The sequence below is a fragment of the Physella acuta genome, unplaced genomic scaffold (genome assembly GCF_028476545.2).
Source record: "Physella acuta isolate Inbredline_101_S28 unplaced genomic scaffold, ASM2847654v3 ptg000308l, whole genome shotgun sequence".
Classification (NCBI taxonomy): domain Eukaryota; kingdom Metazoa; phylum Mollusca; class Gastropoda; family Physidae; genus Physella; species Physella acuta.
Window position 1 is genome coordinate 1,101,810 of NW_026731827.1, and position 19,450 is coordinate 1,121,259.

The 19,450-nt window shown below is 34.4% G+C and overlaps 2 protein-coding genes across 5 annotated transcripts; one reads left to right on the top strand and one right to left on the bottom strand.

Annotated features, from left to right (window-relative positions):
• Window positions 1–4,833: 4,833 nt before the first annotated feature.
• On the bottom strand, window positions 4,834–7,756 carry LOC131940118 (bombesin receptor subtype-3-like). Its single transcript, XM_059298695.1, has 4 exons — window positions 7,501–7,756; window positions 6,213–6,339; window positions 5,309–6,111; window positions 4,834–4,838 (listed from the first exon to the last, which is right to left on the bottom strand). Exons 1-4 carry the CDS (start codon window positions 7,754–7,756, stop codon window positions 4,834–4,836), a joined length of 1,191 nt encoding a protein of 396 aa, XP_059154678.1.
• Window positions 7,757–13,178: 5,422 nt separating this feature from the next.
• LOC131940085 (uncharacterized) lies at window positions 13,179–16,952 on the top strand. 4 transcript variants are annotated; one of them, XM_059298661.1, is made up of 5 exons: window positions 13,179–13,332; window positions 13,500–13,593; window positions 15,059–15,587; window positions 16,156–16,212; window positions 16,576–16,952. In XM_059298661.1, the coding sequence occupies exons 2-5, from the start codon at window positions 13,569–13,571 to the stop codon at window positions 16,595–16,597; spliced, it is 633 nt and encodes a 210-aa protein (XP_059154644.1). In that variant the 5' UTR covers window positions 13,179–13,332; window positions 13,500–13,568; the 3' UTR covers window positions 16,598–16,952. The 4 variants fall into 4 exon arrangements, with proteins under 4 accessions (XP_059154644.1, XP_059154643.1, XP_059154645.1 ...); XM_059298660.1 differs by having other exon boundaries at window positions 13,523–13,593; XM_059298662.1 differs by having other exon boundaries at window positions 13,523–13,593; window positions 15,059–15,583.
• Window positions 16,953–19,450: the final 2,498 nt, after the last annotated feature.

The following is a 19,450-nucleotide window of genomic DNA, read 5'->3' on the forward strand; positions in this document are numbered from 1 at the left end:
GTATTGCTGCAAACGATTAGCACGCAGCTGAGGTAATAAATATGTTGTGATATAAGGGAAATCCCCCGCCAGCGAAGTACGTGAAGTCGAATCTCTTATTTCTAATTTATGAATTATCTCTAATCCAGCAGTATTATCTTTTTAGATCTACTTTTAAGCGAGAGAATCGAGGAAGAATTATTACGTAATCATTTTTCCTCGAACTAGGCGAACTAGGCGGTCGCCTAGGGCGCTGTCCGTAGGAAAAAATGTGAAATCGCAATTATTAAAAAGTATCTAATAATTTATACCTTTTATTAGATTACATTTATTATATACAAAGGCGTAGCGATCTATTTAGGTGCCTAGGGCGAACTATCAATTTTACGCCCCATCTTCAAATTAGACCTATAAATATGTATTCGCGTTGGTTAAAATGCGCCCCTACCTCCCTTATTCGAAAACGTCGGGGCGCTTTTTAACCAGTGTTTCTTCCAGACTTTTTTTTTCTCCGGGAGGGGGGGGGGGCACTTGAAATTTTCGGGGGGAGGGGGTGGACAACCGACTAAAATTTCGGGAGGGGGGGCACTGTTAAAAGAATATATTTTCTATTCAAATTCCATTTCGTTCGGGGGGTGGTAGACTTTTTTTTTTGGGGGGGGGGGGGGATTCCGCCCCTCCCCCCTAAGATATGCCTGGAAGAAACTCTGTTTTTACTCATTTTTTAACAGTCACTTTGCCTTTTTACTTTATCGTATACGGAGTAGACCTATAGAGGAAGTATTGTAATCGTGCACAAAAATCGTTTTACACCCCAGTACTTCATCATATACGGATTATAGGGGACTTATTTTAATTGGACAAAAATTATAAATCCAGATTTATCAAAATTTCGGAGTGTTATATAAGTATATTCGAGAAAGTTTTGGGGAGATCACTCACGCTTTATTATTTTGGTGTCACACAATTGATGTAGATCTAGTAAATAATTCAATAAGTCTGTAATGCCAAGTAGCAGATCCACATAATTTATTTCAACTATATATAATTAAGTAATGAACGCTTTATAATATTACCTATCATGTTTGCGTCCTTTTTGGGTTGGCGCATAACGCATGCCGTGGGAAACAAAATCCGACAAAAAAATTATATATTTTGCACCTTGATAGACTAGTGGTTATGTAAAAACAAAAACAAAAACCAATCGATTGTAGCAGTGATTGTTCTACAGCAACTAAAACACACTTTTGCGTAGAGAAAAAGAAAACTACATAAGTTGTTGTATGAAAAATAGGCAAATCCTTAAATAACTTCTATGACTTATTCTCTCCTTTAAATAGTCGAATCTGTGTGCTGATAAAACTAATTAAAATAGTTTTTTACTATGCAAATTAAAACTAAAAATTCTTCTCTTAAGAATTATTAAATGTAAGCATCCTGACGAAAAAGAGCGCGGGAAACCTTTACACATCAAGTTTCTTTGATTCATAGTCTTTGACCGACTTGCCAAATAAGAAGTAAAACTATTCATAATTTTCGGTGGGCGTAAATGAAAAATATTTTAAAACTTGATTATTCCAAGCCAGAAGCGAAATGATTTAATTTACTATATCAAATTTGTAGTTATGTATCTACTTTTCATTGTAGTATCTGTTTTATATTTAATGTGTGTTATGTTTTAACGAAATAAAATCGTGATACATTGTTTTTTCTTAGGTACAGGAAGATCTGTCAACCATTTGGAAGACAACTTAACATCACGGAAACAAAGATAATTTGTGTCTGTGTTGTTGGTCTATCTCTCGTGTTCAGTCTCCCATTTGCAATCTTCTACGGTCAGATAACGGTCGACACTGGACACAAGGGGATTCTGGGCTATGACTGTGGGGTGGCCGCCGAGTACCATCAATCCATCTGGCCAACGGTTTGCCATGGGCTGTACATTGTGGGTTTCCTGTCCTGTTGTTTCACTCTGACGACAATGAACGTTATAATTGGATCGGAAGCCGGAATCGGACACGGAATCCAGCGACATAGACGCACCAACCACACGCCCAGCAGCTGACCGTATAGTAGTTTCTAAATTGACCTCTACTGATGTCTGTACAGTGTCCAACACAACCAATCAAACGTCGACAAATCCATCACATGTTCACAACAAGACAGCAAAAACAGGAGAGAAGACAAGTGGAAAAACCACCCGGTTGTTGCTAGCAACCAGCGTCATCTACATCATCAGCTACCTCGCGACCCTCACAGTAATTTTGTTGTATGATGTGTTTGAACTAACCAGCCGACTTAGTTTTTTGAAGTTACCGTACTAAACCTGTTGAAGTCTTGTATCTAATCAACAGTGCAGCCAATCCATTTATCTACAGCATTTGTAAATCAAAACTTTAGGAGGGATTGTTTCTTTTTATTTCAACAGTTAGCTTAAGGGGAACCTGATCTTCTTGTGATGCTTTAAGTTTGATCAATCTAAGTATTTATTTTACATTTTTCTTAGGTTTTAACTTTTCAATAAAGTTATCAACCTATTTTAAAATAAACAATCGGTTCTACGATAAATGATCACTAAAGACTGTGTACAACCTATCAATGTATGAACCTGTAGCTGAAAATAAAATATGACGCGGATGTTTTACTTGTAAGAAAAACTCTGGTCAGGTGAAGTGACGGCGAAATATATATATATATATATATATATATATATATATATATATATATATATATATATATATATATATATATATATATATATATATATATATATATATATATATACATATATATACCATCTACACCAGTTGTCTACTTTAACAGGAAGCTGTCCGAGTCAATAAAAATTACGCAACGATTGAGAAGGAATCTTTGGCGATCGTGCGTTTAAAAAATACAAATTAATATGATTATCATGACCAACATTAGTGTAAACCTAGTATTAGTATTAGATAGTGGCAAGGTTCCATCAGCTCGTTGGAGGAATCAAATTATCAGTTAGTGAAATAGCTTTGAGAGGAATGTGAGTTTAATATTGAATATTAATTTGTTCGAACTTCTACGTTTTTGAACATTTACAATAAGCACAGGGAGAAAAATTATTAGTAATTCCATGGCAGTGGTAAAATGTTAATTGGAATTCAATAATAATAATCCTTTATTATAATAATAAGCCTAAACATTAACACTTACCTATTATCAATTGTCATCTTTTACAAATTAATTGAATGAAAAATCTGTATTTCGTTATAGTCTATATTGAAAAATACTATCCGTCACAAAACCTTAACCAGTGTGTTACATCATTTACATGTAGCGTCCCCTGATTGTGTGTGTGTGTTGTGTGCCCGAATGCCAGGTACCTTTTTTGTATATAGGTAGTTGTAGCCCGTAATTGAGTGTGTTTACATAGAACTAGAGGTGTTTACGTTAGGATTGTCAGTTGACGGGTGACAGAGCGTGTGCCAGGGTGTGGTGGCAGTTGGTAGGGGTGTAGGTTTTGGAGGAGGACGTGGAGTGTGTTAAGCATTGTGTATCGTTATTTGCGTCGTAAACTGTTTATTATTTAGTATGTTATTGTAGAATTTATATATATATATATATATATATATATATATATATATATATATATATATATATATATATATATATATATATATATATATCTTCTAAGTATTATTTAGTATCATCATTAGTGTTATCTAGTCTGTTGTATCGTATGCTAAACGTTGTGTTGTCCTGAATACCCCTAGACAAAGAACCCAAATCAGTACAGATTTTAAAAAGTCATTGCATCCAATTATACATATCACTTTAACATATGTAGTTACTTGCACATTTTTGTCAATTGTATTTTGATTTTCAGTCCTCTTGTTGATCAAAACAACTGTCAATCCACTGAAAGAGAATGTTGCTGCATATATTAACAGCTATTTTAACCTAATTATTAGTGATTTTTGTTTCCTTCATTCATTATTGTACATACGTTATTAATAAAACTGTTTAACACCAAAAGAATTAAAGAAATCTCTGTAGGTTGTACTGTTGTAGAAGTAGCTGTTTGAAGGTGAAATAATTAGTTGAATTGTTCCTATTTACTCTTCATATCATCCATGCTTTCTATATTTTTTAATGCCGTAAATTTATTTCAGCTCCAGTTATAAACCCACAACCCCTACTATCTCCAACACAAAGCATAGATGTTCTATTTATATTACTCAGACAATCTCAACTCATTAAAGGTCATCAAATTGACAACAAATTCATTTTATAATTTTTCGGGTTTTAAAATTTGAATTTACACGTTTTGTATTGGAAATATGCACATAGTCCTCACAAGCCGATGATGAAAACTAATATTAAAGCGAACATCGCAAGGCAATAAAAAACACAAAACAACAAAAAACAAAATCAAAAAGTGCTTTTTCTTAAGCATAGTTATTCATATAACTACAGTATTCTTTTTACAAAACAACCGTCAAGTCAAAAATGCAAAAACATTTTTTTTTAACTATAAAAAAATAATTATGGTCGGCTGTGGTCCCCAAATGGCGAGCCCCCCCCCCCGGGGGGGGGGGGTTGGGGGGGCTCTGGCGGCACTGTAGTACCGCCCCTGGGTCACAGTGACATTTGCATAAGTTACGTCTAGTTTTTCAACATGACGATTGAGAATTTCGTCACACTTCAAGTTTATCAGTTTTAACTGGATCGTGTCTCATAAACAGAAAAATTGTACAAAATATGGACCGTAATTTAATTGCTTCTAATTGCTTTTAAAGAGCTTTTTATCAATGTTTTAACATTTTCTTTATAAATTATATACCCCATATTCGCATGCCAATTTAATGCAACTCATTAATCTGTGAAAAACATAAGATAATCTAAAATTTTAACTGAAAAAAGCTCAGCATAAGTAGAGTTTAAAATTTTGTGGGAAATGGTGTTAGCTTAAACTCACGAAACTGAAACTATGAATGATCTGTGACCTTTTAGAGTAAAGTGTTAGCAATTACAGTTTCCGATTTATCCTTCCTTTTTACAAAGATCTTTTAAAATTCATTTATAAATACATTTGAAACATAATTGATAGAGTAGTTAGATCAACTATGATAAAGAACATAGTGCTTCTTTGCTAAAACCGATATCTTACACTGTGAAAATGACACTTTGATAGCATCTTACCTTTTAAATAAACGCATAAGTATAGATAAACATTCTTGTCTAAACCTTTGATTACAAATGCTGTAAATAAACGGATTAGCTGAACTGTTGACGAGGAACATAACGAGGAAAAAGTTAAACATTGAAACTTCAACCAATGACAATTTACCGGTTAACTTGAAGGCGATTGCTACCAAAATTGTGACAAAAGTACTCAGGTAGCTGATGATGTAGATGACGCTGGTTGCTACTAGCATACGAGTTGTTTTACCTGCAGGTTTTTGATGTCTTGTTTTCTTGATTTTTTTATCTTTGTGACTTGATGCTTGACTTGCATTACAGATCGCTGTTGCAGCAGATATAATGGTGTCTGAAGACACGTCTTTAGAGTTCACTGCAGGAACAGATGTAGTGGTCACTGGAGTTGGAACGGCTGTGTTGTTTTTGAAAGATACATCATTATCACTTACATCAGTTTCTGTTGTATTTACGACATCGGTGCTAAGATTGCAATCATGATTTACGTGATTTATTCTTGACATATCCATGTCATGCGCTTTATCCGATTCACTATGTGACTCGTCTGAAGGTCGATTGACTTCTACTCTAATCTGCTCAATGTATTGTAGCCGATTATTTGTTTGTATCGATACCACACCTGAGTAGACTCGGCGTCTTCTGGCCTCTAAACCAATCAAAATGTAGAGCGTGGAAAGGGTCACGGAACAGGTAATGAAGACAATAATAAACAGCCCGAGGCAAATCATTGGCCAGGGTGAGTGGACATACGCGTCAGATACTCCACAGTTGTAGCGTATTTTGCCTTTATGCCCAATGTCTGAAGTTTTGATGCCATAGAAGACTGCAAACGGTAAGCTGAATACGATCGACAATACTACAACGAAGGCGCAAATTATTTTGGTTGTTTTGTTGTTGATTTGTTTTCCAAAAGGTTTGCAGATCTTCCTGTATCTGTGAAAAAGATAGATATTTTCTGTTCCCTTAATACAATGCACTTTTTTAACAACTAAATTGGCGCTAAAATATAAATTATTACGAAACACGTTTTGTACCTAACTATGGCAACAACCAACAACAGAATGGCCGATGTCCACGATGTCACACTGTTACAGAAATAATGCAATTTACAGATGGTGACATTTGTGTACGTCCATGTGTGACTCATTTGATAAGCTGTACCTGCAATAAAAAAAAAAACATTTTTTTTATATTTTAAAAAACATTTATAGCAACACGCTTTTAAATCCACTGAAAATAAGAAAATAAAATTAATCTGCTTTCTTTCATAAAAGCTTTTGTCGCTCATGAGATCTTTTTCATTTTTTATCAAAATGATTATGAAAGAAAGCAGTTTAGTTTTATTTTCTTATTTTCAGTGCATTTAAAAGATTTTTTGTTATAAAGTTGTTTTTTTTTATGTGTTTAAGTTTTTAATGTTTAGTGATTCCTAATTTACGAAGTCGCCACGATTAAACATATTTGCTTCAAAAACCATTAGAAGTTCGTGATATCTGAAAGACGATTATTAAGCCCGTGAATTTACAGACATCAGCAAGCTCATATGGTGAAGGATAGTTCTTAATCTCACTACCTGCCCTTAGTTTAAAATTGTTTAAAAATGTTATTATCTGTTCCTAATAGCCTTCTCAGATCTACCGACTCCATGATTGTAGACATTCTCTTTAACCACAGCTCACTAGACTGATAGGGCGATCATGTCTTGCTAGTTATCTCCTATTCTGTTATTGGCCGTAGAAATCTATCGAGTGATTTAGTTTTGTTTTCTCTCCTGAGTTTCAAAACCGTTTGATTAACTTTTAATGACTAACTAAACATCAATTAAATTTCAAAATAAATAGGGTTGAATTGTCATTGAAGTGGAAAGTTTAAACGAAATCGCTGCATTCGAGGTGGGTCAAAATTGAGTTACAAGATTTGCCGCAAACCCACAAACAATCAAACAAACAAACAGAAGGTCGTTGCGAGCTAAACAAAAACAGTTTCACTGTATTGCTTTATGTGATGGCGCAAGTAAAACTAGTCAAAAATATGCCAAAGAAAGGAGAGAGGTAATATAGTGTTAGTCAGCTAGACATTGGTCAACCAGAACCAAAAGAATTATTAATTAGGAATAAACTGGCTGATCACTTGTGACGGTCAGCTGATCAACGTAAGCGTTAAAAGTCGAGCGTGTGTGATGGGAAAGTCGAGGTCTTTTTCCAAAGCAGTTGGAGATTAGCAGTTGTTATGCGCAGATAGTTGAGAACTATTTTAAAATAAATATTCTAGCATGTGTTTTTTTTTTAATGACTTTCGATAATTGTTATCTAAAAATCTTACCTGGAATCATAACAAGATTAGTGAGTGTGTCCATCACAGCTATAGCCTGGATCAAGATTACAGTTGGTGTTTTGTTCCGTTTCCGTGAATAAACAATTAGAATCAGGGAATTCCCGATGATTCCACTGACAAAAGCCAGAGCCATAAATAAAAATGATGGGATATTGGCAATGTTGTTGTCCGACTGGCGCCTGTTCAGATATTCCCATCTTTCTTCTTCAGATACATTGAATGAAGCATTAGGCTGGTTTGCCATTGTTTTCAATTGTTATAACCTGATATTAGAGGCTCGACTTTTTATACGTAGCTTCAAGTACTTAGTGTGACGTACTGATTCAAATATCACTTCAGACAACAAAAGACTAAAATAATAAACTTTCTCGCTAAACGCTGTTCATGCTTACCCTTCTTGAATTAAGAATCGAACATAAAAAGACAGTATCCAAATAAGTATTCGCTGTCTACTACATCTCCACAGAGTCCAAGTTACAATTAAACTAAGACACAAGTTCTAAATGTTAGCAATCGTAATTTGAAAAGAGTCAAACGATTAGCAGAACTATGATTCACACTTGTCTTTTAGGCGGATGTAAAATTATAGCCATTTGTTTTTTGTTTGTTTTTTTCACTTTATTGTGGAATTCAGCCTTGTGTATTATGTATGAACTGCGAAAAAGCATTGTTGTATGCTTATCTAAAACTGTTTGAAACAAAGATTTAGTTATAAAGTGATGTTCGTTGACCATACATGTACTACACCAGATGTTTCTATAAATAGAAAGATCAAATGCGAAATAAACAATCAAACAATAGACAATTTATCTGAGTACTGCACACGTTTCAATACTTAAAGATTTTTATTTTTAATTTGCTGATTCATTTAATTCACCAAGTCAACTCCTGCAATTTTTACTTTTTTAATTGTTGCAACTGTCAGCGTTGGAGTTAATGTCTCCCATACAAAGTTTACTGTCTCGTTTTATACCTTATCTAATGTTTGTTGTGGCATATCATAATACGGCTCTAAGGAGCTTCTTGTCTAACTTGAGTATTTTGTGGCTTACATTTTACATTTGTTTGCTCGGAACTATTCCATTTTCTTCTTATCTTAATCCTCATCACTCCCTGTGATTAGGTTTCAAAATTTTTATAAATATGTAATACAAGTTTGATGATTTGGTCGATTCTTCAAGTTTTTCGTCAAGAGGTGTATCGATAGTCTGATTCCCGCGGGTTTTCACCAGCCAACGTCATGCTATCGAGGTGGTATCTTCATGAGTGGGATTTGTTGTGATAATGTGTCCAGCTCTAGTTTCTCTACTCACAATATATCCACTGATGGCTGGTTTACCCAGGTAGTTTCACCAGAGCCGTCCTGGCCCCTAGTCTGAGTATAGCTCTGGTGTGACCTACATGGTTAGCTAAAGGTCTTGTAGAAACCACCAACATACTTCACCCGCTTTCCCTATATGACAGGGTCCGGTGAAGGGGTAAGCTGCATAACCTTTGCTCCTTAGGGGGTTCGTAGTCAAGTCAACTCCACCGTGAGAATATATGCTGGGATTGTGGCGACATTTCAATGGTTTAGGATTAAAGAAAATAGTGATTTAAATGTTATAGAAAAAAATATTTTATTTAGGAATAACTTTTAAAATTGAGTTGATAAAACTATTGACATATGTGTAATATACGAAAAGAAGGGGGATAATGAAATATTACGTTAAAAATTCTAAATTAGTTTAGATTATCTCTCTTGACGGGATCGTATTGCGTTAGGCAAATCCCGGTATCTATTTCTAAATATGGCTGTTGATTTGAAACATTAATAACTACTAGACTACCCGTTATCTAGTTAGATAATTGTGGGTTTCGGGGGTCATCCATAAATGGCATCACGTCTGTCAGCACTTATCATCCCAAAATAACCAGACCCAGAGGCGTAGCGAGGGGGGGGGGGGGGGGCGGGGGTGCGGACCGCACCGGGTGACACCATTTAAGGGGTGACCCCAAGGCAAAAAAAAGCAAAATATATAGAGAAAAACTTGACGGGGGGGGTGCAAATCGAAAGTTTGAGGGGGGGGGGGTGCAAATCGAAAGTTTGAGGGGGGGGTGCAAATCGAAAACTTGAGGGAGGGGGTGCAAATCGAAAGTTTGAGGGGAGGGGTGCAAATCGAAAATTTGTCCCCGGGAAGTCGCTACGCCTTTGGGGGTGACACCATTTAAGTGCCGCACCGGGTGACACCCGACCTCGCTACGTCATTGACCAGACCCCACATTCAAAAAGACGTTTTTTATCTTTTAAAATCACCGATTTCGGCTGAGCATGGGTCTGACCACACTATCCCTTCATAAACTGACGTCACAGGTGACCCTTTAAAAGTTGTATTAATTTTAATCACACCTACTTCAAAATTTAGCCCTCATTCTCCAAAGCAATTTTAAAATGCTTTTCTGGCATATCTAGCCCTGGCAACCTATCAGTAGCGTACGCAGGGGGGGAGCAGGGGGAGCGGCCGCTCCCCCTCTGGCCATTTTCAGCAAAGTGGCGCCTTTTTGGAAACTTTTTAAACTCAAAGTTTTAAACAATGATATTTGTTAAAAATATATTTTTGGTCGGCACATCTATGTAAATCACAACATTTCGTTTCATGCAGCAATTAAGCATTATTGTACTAGTCTAGTAGTTTCTACGTTTACAACACGTATTAACAGCTGCATCAGTTTGCCATTCTAAAAATAACCATTATGATGCATTGCAATGTTTAAAAAACCTCTACGGTAGTACCACTTGGCAAGAGGGGTGTTAAGTTTAAGGCAACTGTATAATGTATTTGCTTACGAATAATTGAATTAGAAAATGTTATACATAAAACTTCACACATAATTACTTTATATATATACAGTTACAACCCTCCTCCCCCATGGACCCCTTCGTAAAAAAAATATTGTCATAATACCACTGCTACTTATTTAAATCTATTTATGTAATATATATTTGCGTAATATATATTTGTGTAATATATATGTATATTTAGAACAGTCATCTAAAAACTGACGCTATGTTCACTCTGAGTTGGTTATCTCCCCCCCCCCCCACACACACACACCTCACCACCACAATTGTGTAGAGCGACATTAATGTCACACCTAGGTATACACTGGGTTGGATAATTGCCCTAAAATGAACGGACAGAGGTGAATGAAGTTGAAACCCCCCCCCCAACCCACCCCGAACTGATCTGTTAAGTACATGTAGAAAAATGCGTAATGATGTACCAAAGTACCATGCCGCCAGAAAATTAGCTTTTTAAACGTAAAACTCTGTGAATATTGTTATTGTAATTACCAGTAAAAAGGTGTGTGATCAATACAGTGATCTAACCCATACCTATCACTAAGTTGAAAAAAGATTTTTAAAGAACTCAAAGAAGCAGTAGTTAATTAAAATATATGCTCTGAACTAAATGACCGATATTTAGTTAAATGTAGGCTGTTATTCCGAAAGTTTCTCCATTTTATCGAAAAGCGTGGTTTTATTCCAACTCTGATTTTAAAAACTTTCATTATGCTGTAATACTTAAGCATTTATGGTGACGATATAATAAATTATGATTATAGACAAAAACATTTTGTAAACACGAATAATGTTAAACAATTTCACTATATTCAAAAGTAATTATTTATTTGTTTGACATTTATAATTAAATGCGTAGATATATACATATTTATATTAAGAGAGTGATTATTTCCCCTATTTCACTTGTCTTAAATAATTTCCCAGGCATTATTATGAAAGAAATTTTTTTTGCAAGAATTACAAACAGATTGTGTTACGTTCTTTGTTTTTGGTTGTAGTATATATATATATATATATATATATATATATATATATATATATATATATATATATATATATAATACACGTATATAGAACGTGTTAAAAATTCGGCGCCTTTTTTTGCTCTTTTCGCTCCCCCTACAACCAAAACCTGGATACGCCTCTGCCACCTATAGCATGTTTATATGACGTGAAAACCCGACATTTTGCTCGTGGTAATTATGGCCTAAAAATTAGCGACCGACCACGCCTCCAAGTTAGCGAGTAATCCTACTATATCTAGATCTAGAACCTAGTTAGATAGGCCTACATCCCATGTATTCTCGAATTAGATGTTCATTGAAGCTAAACAAAGATTTATATAAAATAATTAAGGCCTGAAATAGATTCTAGACGTAGAATTTACATTAAGTCTAGATCTAGAATTTACGTAAAGTCTAGTGACCAAGATCTAGATCTAGATTCCTAACTTTTTCTTCCTTCGACAGCTGATCTGTAGATCTCGAGAAATGTATCGTATAATAAAATTTTAAAAAGTGTTAAAACTTTGACGTATTGTTAAAGTTATAGCCGACAGAAAATTAGCTTTAGAACGCGTTAAACTTTGGAATGGGAACACAATCTTCTTCGATCGACGCCGCCATTTTATTGTACTAAAAAGTAAACAAAACTTGTGACGTCACTATTCAGTCAAAGAAAGCCATTGTTTCAAAATTTTAAAATTAATGTTGTTAATCTACCTATGAATAAATCAATAAATTAATTAACGTCTTTAAATAAATTTGTGATTAACAGTCTGTCTGAAAACAAAAATTGTTCTCTACCTACATACTATTTTACAGCTCTCCACATAGAGTAGAACCATTTACAATAGTCAATCAGACAAAGAAAAAAAAAAGAATAAATATTCAAACATGTAAACAAACTTGAGTTTCGGTAGTATATAGATAGATAGATAGATAGATCGATAGATTCTGATCAGCATTATTTTCTCAATTTTAATCCAGAAATGCTTCCGTAAATTTTAAGTATGTTAGAAAACTAGAATTGAAAATATAATTTGATCTAGAATGCAGTTTATGTAAACTACCTGTTTTTTTTTTTTTTTTTTTTGTTTTTTTTTTTGTTTTTTTTAATACCACGCAAAAATTGGTTTCATATGCTGTATTGGCTTGGGGTTTGTTGGTGTGTGTGTTTTTTTTTTTTTTTTTTTTGCTATTTTATCAGTTAGTTATCGAAGAATCAGTATTTTCGAAAAGAGGGCGACTTAAACGAACCATGACGTCACCAGTTAAATTCTAAACCAAGCTATGAAAATCACTCATGCCTGTCTTTACTTAAACACGGGAGACTACTCCTGGCTAAATGGCATCCTAAACGAAAATAGCGTTTTAAAATACTTTTCATTATATTCTGTATCGCTTGTAAAAAGTGTATGTGACGTAAGTTGTTTCTGATGTTGGGCTGCGTTTTAGAAGCTTTAGATTCTAATAGATTATATTTGTCATCACCAGTTCGGTATGATAGAAAACTTTGACCTTCAGACCTATATAATAACGTTCTTTCTTAGAGTTGAATAAAGGGCGTGGTCTTACAGCAGACAGGTTGCACGTTCGTGTACTCCGTCAAGTCGAATCTCTTACTTATAATTTATGAATTAGCTCTAATCCAGCAGTATTATCTTTTAGATCTAATTTTAAGCGAGAGGATCAAGGATGAATGATGACGTAATCATTTTTCCTCGAGTTATATTTATATATTATCATTTTAAACTTTCCCGATGATACCAGCTATAAATGCGATACATTTGCTTTATGTAGTTCATTTGATGAGGCCAACGTTGAAATAATTGTATTTAATTGAATATTTTTGTCATCTGTAATGTACATTATTTTTTGTTTGTTTATTTAACATGAGGAAATACCTTTAGCTTTGTTTGTTTTTATTTCATATCTGTAGCTTTAAAAAAACGAGCAAGTACCTTTAAATACCAGGTAATCTTTACTATTTCATTACTATTCAGCTTTTTAACTACACGATGAAACGTTTTGCTAACTCTAATTTCGATTTTCACTATAAATGATTTTTTTCTTTAATGCAACGTACATTAGTTTCGAAAAACTTAGCAATTATGGATAAAGCACATTGGTTTTTATAACAGAGGATTTTATAACAAATCACTAGCCCTCAGAAAGATCGACAGACGGAAGTTTTAACAGTTACTGCAAGAATGGGATCACCACTGAGCAAAAACTGTAAGCAGAAAATTTTCTTTATTATCTGAACAGTTTTTACTTTCTCGCATACGAAGTATAGAGGAAGTATTGTAATCGTGCAAAAAATTGAAATCGAGATTTTCAGACGTTTTACGCCACCCTTAGTCGGAAAAACAGTTTTGCTATTTTGTCCCAATGGTTGAGTGTGTATGCAGATTTGTGTGTGTGGATAAGTGTTGTGACCTACTTAGGTCTTCTTTTTTTGTTTGACTTTATGATATTTAATTGGCCTTGAGTGGTTTGTTGTTCAAACTAAAGAAATTTTCCATCACACTCATGTGATAGTATTCACCACTGAGTTCGTTTGGCTCGTGCTTTGGCTACTTCCTCCCAATAGTCCTTGACATTGAGGTCGACATCCCATAATTTAGGAGTCGTATATGAGGCAGGAATTTTCCTCGGGCGGCAGCCCACGAGACATCTTCGGTGAGAGAGAGAGAGTCACGTTCGACGCCATTTTGTATTTTCTAGTTTAAAAGCAGCAATTATCTTTGTACTCAGTATTTTTCTGTGTCTCACTTTGACAACGTGTATGTTGTGTTGATTACTTAGGTACCGTATCCAGTGTTAGTAGGTTCAGTGTGTTATTCTTTAACTCGTAAGTTGGGTCTTTCATTATTTGTAAATTTCTATTTTTTTACGTAGTTTTCTATTATTTAGACTTGTATACATATTAGAAGGTTGTAGATTGATTAAAAGTATTATTAGTTGCAGGTCTTCGTGTGTGTTTTTACCCTAGACATTATATTCGAATCCATGGAGAGTTTTTGTTGTCTGGTAATCTTTTAGTTTTGTAAGTCGTCAATCTATGACCATGCAAAACGAATTCGGGTATTGCGATATCTTTAGCAGTGGTAGAGGTACGTAATAGTGTGTGTATGTCTTTCACACGATAACTTGAGTACCGTTACAGCTAGGTTGATGAAATTTTAGTTATGTATCAACTTTTCAGCAATTTCCGATTACCGGAAGTAAAACTTATTCTACTCTTGTTTTTTCAAAAGCCTATAACTTGAGTACTGTTTCAGATAGATAAACGAAATATTAAATATAAGTTAAAGATCTAATCTTCTGCCTTTTTGCAAATTTTGAGTAATCTCCATTTACCGGAAGTAGTACTTAACGCTATTTCCGATTTCTCAAAAAAACGTATATAAATTTAAAAAGTACTAATATTTCGCACTATTATACACATATTGTTTGCTGTTCTCTTCGTGCGCAATTCTATTTTCTACGAGATTCTATTTTATTATTAAAAGTTTAAGTTATTAAAAACGAATTAAAAATCAGATCTATATCTTGAGTTGCCACCCCCGGCAGTGTTATATAAGAATATTCGAGAAAGTTTAGGGGAGATCACTCCCGCTTTATTTTTGTTACTTTAGTTTGCATGTATGATATATAGTCATGTCTTGTATCATTGTTTCCTTGTCTTGTCCTATAGATAAATGTGGCACGGAGCAGATTCACACGCGTGGTCTCAGCTTTCCCGACCAGCCTGGTGTGTCAGGGCTCATGGACATCGATACACTAGAATGTAAATATGACAACATTCAAAAGACCATCACAGAAAAAGCCGACGCCTCTGACGTTGCTGAGTTAAAACAGACCGTGGAGGAGCTTAAGATGGCGATGAACGTGCTCAATGAACAAGACGACAACAGGACAAAGAAAATTAGCTGTTTGACGAAACTGACAACCGACTGTCAAGCCAATGTGTCCATGATATTAGGGGGCAACCTACAACAGCAGAAGAATATTTCTCAGCTGACCAGCACCCAGGCCGAGACGGACAGGCTCATCAAGAACCTGGGAAAGGTTGTGGAGAGGAACTTTCAGGAGGGGGAAGAAATCAAAAGCAGGGTGCAGAGGCTGGAGGAGTCTCAGGACAAAGCCTCCAACAACATCGCCAGTCTGGCTGCTGCCGTCGATCTTTTCGTGACAGCCGTAAACAATAGAGGGCAATATAGTTGGTATACTTGTATTTTTAGTTTCCTAAAAAAAATACTTAAAATACTTTTAAAGACAATGACCTAAACTGTCCTAAACCAAAGGCCATTTTTGATATTTTTATTCTTTGTGGGTAATATCAATGACATAATTTTATGTTTAGTTTCCTAAAACATACTTGAAATACTTTTTAATACAATGACCTAAACCAACGGCCATTTTTATTCTTTGCTGGTAATATCAATGACATAATTTTACGCTTCGTTTGCAGTTTCCTGAAACATACTTGAAATATTTTTAAATGCGTTCATTAAGTTATACATTATAGACTATTATTGTAGAGGGCATAAGCATTATAAATAGCACAAGAAATTACTCAAAAATATATTAGAATTATTGATGTCTATTGTTGCTAGAAATAATGAACAGTTACTTCTTAAAACAATGACCTAAACCAACGGTGTTCTTTTTTTTTCTTTCTGGTTTTATACATCTTTCTTATACTACTTTAAAATATCAAACGCGTACTGCTCAATAGATATCTTTAAAAAAACGTAAGAAATGTTCATTAACGCAGCGATATTCTTCCAGGAGAGAAGGAATTCGTAACTACAACAACACGCTGTGGTGCCAGAATCAAAGCTCGATGTAAGTATTGAAGGGGACTGTGAAATAGTAGTGGTGGTCATAGCCTAATCATCAATGGTGTTAATAGTGTCGCTGAAATAATGTAAAGGTGGTATTGCAATGGAGATGGTCATTGTGTTACCATGGTGATGTTTCTTAGGCAACACTGTTGTATGTGATGGTGAGGACTATTATGTTGCTACATTGATGTAATTAAGTAACCATGGAGATTACGCCTATACTACCAAGGTAATGTTTTAGTACTATCATCGTGCTGTGCTAGCATATTGTTTTTTCATGTGGATTTTTATTGGCTCAACATAAAAATAAATATGTTTCTTCATAGTGCTACTATGTGCTATAGTTGTGATGTATTCTTTGCAGGGACGTGTCGATAAGTGACTAAATCTGTTTACCTCAAACACTGGGAACGTCATCTGAAAGTGGCAGCCATATTGGAGACCAAACATCACAGACGTTATTAATATGCATTAAAAACATCTAATCATGAGTCTCGTTTCAAAGATATTACATTCGTAACATTAACAATGATTTATGTTCAACCATATAACATTTACAATATAGCAAAACACTTTTTATAGTTTTTTTTTAAATTTTATTTTTGTATTTCTTTATACCAATTTTCTTTAGTTAGCATAAAGCTATTTTTGTTCTTAATGATATTATACTCAAGAAAGATATACTGTTATAAATTACGTTTATTGTGGGTTTATTTTATTTCTTCAAATAAAAATTTACTAAGTATCACAACGGTTTTTTTTTTTATTTCCAAAAATAAAACTTCCTTAACAACAGACAGTTTAAAGCTTTAATGAAACAAGCTCAACTCGTTATTGTCATTTTAAAACAAAACTATAACACCAGAAAAAAAGCACAAATGAAGTTAAAATTAAAAGAAAGAGCAATGTAACAAAGTACATGTAAAAAATGTAAAAAAAAAAAACTTTTTACAAACACAAATAGTCTAACACTAACAAGATTCGTAATTGTATCCGTGACTGCTAGGAACTGTATCAAAATTATAGTCGGTGTTTTGTTCTTTTTACGAGAATAAACAATCAGAATAAATGAATTCACAATTAGTCCACACACGAACACCAAAGCCAGAAACACGTAAGATGGGATGTTTATGATATCTTCCTTCCATTGTAAAGAATACAAGTAATTCCATTTTTCTTCATCAGAAACATTAGAAGACTGGTTAGAAAAGTTGAATTGACTGTTTGAGTTATCTTCAGACATTTTCATTTTATCACTTAAACCATTATTATGATTATTCCCCGCAGAAAATACAATAAATAAACAAATACATCTGGCAAAAAAATTAAAGCTAAGTTCAGATTTTTTAACCCGAAATCCAGTGTAGGTGCAAGTAAGATTAGCTGTTAACTACTTAATCTCTAGTTCAATAAGCTTGTCTTAAAACACGTAACTACAGAACATGTAAGTAATTCTCATCAAGTTGCCTCGACAAACTGTGGATAATAAAAAATTCCTGGACATATCCAAGCATGCATTGTCGTACATGCTTGTAGTACATGCTTGTAGTGGCCAATTATAAAAGTTACCGATATGGATAAACACTTTGTAATGGACACGGATGTCAATTCTGGATTGTTTCACAATTGCTGCATAGTTCCTGACACATTTGATTTGAATTACTTAGCAGTTAGGATTAGTAACACCCCTTTAAACTGTTTGAAGCTATATGGATTTATGGAATTTATAACAAAAAATTTTCAGGACAAAATCGATACAATTAAATCAATCGATACAATTAAAACTAACTTAATTAATCTACGAAACGTCAGAAAAAATAACTGACGAGGCGACTTTATGAAGTGAGCATTTCTGTTTACCATCGGTTAACAAAGACAACTTTCCGCACATTAATGTAAGCGTCAGTATTTCCTAAACATCTAGTCCGCACATTTATGTTAGCGTCAGTATTTCCAAAACGTTCTGTTGGTCCGCACATTAATGTTAGCGTCCCCTAGTACACCTATCTCTGATGAGTACCAAACACGCGTTAGAGAAAGTCAGGCGGCTGGGTATAGTGCTGGCCACACCATCTCTTTTTACAAGAGACTAGGAAACATTAGAAAAAAAATATTAATCGATACAGAAATATAATTTACTCTAACCACTGCCCGAACTCTCTCCCCCCCCCTCCCCCAAAAAATGTAAGTGCGCATCCTCTTTGTGAGAGTTTCAAGTGAACAATCCCCGAAATAACTGCCTAAAAAATCCTAGTTTTAAATATTCTGCTAGAACATATGCTGGTACTTTTGGTTTAACAAATGATTTGTTTCGTTTCTTTCATTAAGGTTACATTGTCATTTCAAATATAACGTGATGTAAGGCAGTCGGTTGTAAATGTACTACATCCTCTACCCATGCATGGTTCAAGCTAAGGACGTAAGACAGACGCTGCGCTTTAATACCTTCCACAGCATCCTCGTGGACATTTACTGGCGATTTATTTCCTGGTACATCAAATAAAATGTTGTAACCTTACTTCATTCTTGTCGGTTGGAAACAAAACGGTCAAGGGGTTGAAAAATATCGGGTATATTTCCATGTCCTTAAGTTTAAGTACATTATTACACACGTGTGTATATCTTCCTGGTTACTGGGCGTATAGATGACATAATGTATCCGTTGTTTAAATGTTCTATACAATAGTTGATCACATACATATTATATATATATATATATATATATATATATATATATATATATATATATATATATATATATATATATATATATATATATTATATATATATATATATACACACACGTCATTCTCTTTATCTGAACAGTTTGATATTCAGCTTAACCCACTTTACCCACCCCCTCCCCATACCATAATTCTAAAATAGAACGTAATTCTTGTAGGAAAACCTAACTGCATACCAAGACCGTCAGCACATCTTCGTTACATTTTGTTTCTTCCTTTGTGATTGCTGATGTAATAATCAAGCGTAATAAAGGATCTACAGTCAGCTGTTTTAAGGGAATATTTGTTATGTTTGCAAACACGATTTGGTTTTTCCGAAAAGTTATTTATAGATCTACGGCGCTGAATGCGTGCAAGCAACTGGAGAAAGTTTGGTTCGGGAAAATTGTTTCCTCTCTTTATAAGTTAAACCCCTAAGCTTCCATAAACATTCTTATATAACACTACGGGGGATGGCAACTTCGGGTATACATATGATTTTAATCTATTTTTAAA